At 40.7% G+C, this 1,769-nt stretch overlaps 1 protein-coding gene across 1 annotated transcript in view; it reads right to left on the bottom strand.

The window, feature by feature from the left end:
- LOC106817483 (thymidylate kinase-like) overlaps positions 1-1,427 on the bottom strand; it is a 1,611-nt gene extending 184 nt beyond the window's left edge. Inside the window, exons 1-2 of the mRNA XM_014822149.1 lie at positions 1,248-1,427; positions 266-445 (exon numbers count right to left, since the gene is read on the bottom strand). Coding sequence (XP_014677635.1) covers positions 266-445; positions 1,248-1,404 — 337 coding nt within the window. The 5' untranslated portion in view covers positions 1,405-1,427. The remainder of the gene's footprint in view (positions 1-265; positions 446-1,247) is intronic.
- Between the last annotated feature and the right edge of the window lie 342 nt (positions 1,428-1,769).

The raw sequence follows: 1,769 nt of genomic DNA, 5'->3' as shown, positions 1-1,769 counted from the left end.
ACCCCTATCCTAACACTAAAACTAACCCAAACACGAACACTAATACTAACCCCTATCCTAACCCTAACCCAAACACTAACACTAATACTAACCCCTATCCTAACACTAAAACTAACCCTAACCCAAAAACGAACACTAATACTAACCCCCTAGCCTAAGTAACCCAAACACAAACACAAACCCTAACACTAATACTAACCCCCAATCCTAACCCTAACACTAACTCTAACCCTAACACTAACCCTAACACTAACACTATACCCACGCATTGCCGTGGCACCCAGCTCACCGGAGAACGAGTATCGATCAACGATCAGCGTCGTCCCACTCATCAGCTTCTCTCTCATCTTCGGCGCAGCCTCCCAGCGGTTGGCGGCGAACAGGAGGTGTATCGCGTGATCTTCCAGCTCTATGCCGCATTCCAGGTACTCCCTGCACATCTTTCCTGCGGGAGAACAACGCGGGATGTTGTCGTAGAAGGGGTGCAACGTGGAGGCGAGGGATGCGGGAGCGGCGGGGGAAGAAACATGGTAGTTACACAGATAAGGTCTATGTCTCCCTGACCTCTGTTTGACCTGGCTCGTTTACAGGTTTAGCTATTTCTGACTAACCCAAACCCTGATAACTATCTGATATGGTTAGGGTTAGGGTTAGTCAGAAATAGCTAAACGAGCCAGGTCAAACAAAGGTCAAGGAGACAGACCCTACGGGCGGTAGTTACATGCGCGCGATATGTTGTAATGTATGTATTATATCATGTATTGTATCTATGTTGTATTGTAGTATAGTAATGTTCTATATACTCTAGTAGTATGATGAAAAGGTTTAATTGTCTTCCTAGGCACTGTCAGAGCATAACTCTACTACTATATAGATTGTATCTAAAGTTGTTACTTTAAACTGACGCTAAGCCCTTCCGGTTTCCTAAGACTTTTCATTTAAAAATTTATAATTCCTTAGGATTTTAACAGCATGCAAAGATTCAAAAGTAATTCCATTGTCAAAATGAGCATGATGTGATCAGTGGGTGGTAGAACTTTAGGTGATGAAACCAATAAACTTTTTGCATAAATGTTAAGTAGCAAATCCAGCTGCATTCATACAGTCAATGCTTAGTTTTAATATTAGTACGATCATGAATATATGCATCCTCTAAGAGGATTCACATGTTCATTGCATTATAAATGTGCGCAATTCTATACATATAATTGTTGGAATATTACATGTCTACAAGTGACGGTACGTACCGATGTGTGTGGATCCATCTGGAAATCTCATGAATTCGACGTTTTTGCCCTCGCTCTTCAGCACATCTACCAGCTTTTTGCACTGCGTTGTCTTTCCACATCGATCACATCCTTCAAAGACGATCAACGCTCCTCGCTTCACCGCAGATCCAAACATCACCGACGCGACGTCGCAATATTATACTACTGGAATAAACATGCAAACTAGAACATGCAAACTAGAACATGCAAACCAGAATACCGTTATGTTACGTCCGTATACTTTTCTTAACCGGTAATTGCATTAATTAGATATTTTCTCAAAGAAAAAGACCATTTTTAGTACATGATCTGATCATGATCCCGATGATGTACTTGTAAGTTGTATTCTAATTATATGCAATCAAGATTCAGATTGTAAATTAATAATAAAAAAGGTCGGTTTCCTCTATAGTATAGGGTATATAGTGACATATGAGGTGTGACATATGACATATGACATATGACGTGACATATGAGGTGACATATGAGGTGACATATGAG

Source organism: Priapulus caudatus, unplaced genomic scaffold, assembly GCF_000485595.1.
Source record: "Priapulus caudatus unplaced genomic scaffold, Priapulus_caudatus-5.0.1 Scaffold1742, whole genome shotgun sequence".
NCBI lineage: Eukaryota > Metazoa > Priapulida > Priapulimorpha > Priapulimorphida > Priapulidae > Priapulus > Priapulus caudatus.
Note: the sequence above shows the minus strand (reverse complement) of the source record. Positions and strands in the feature narration are given on the sequence as shown.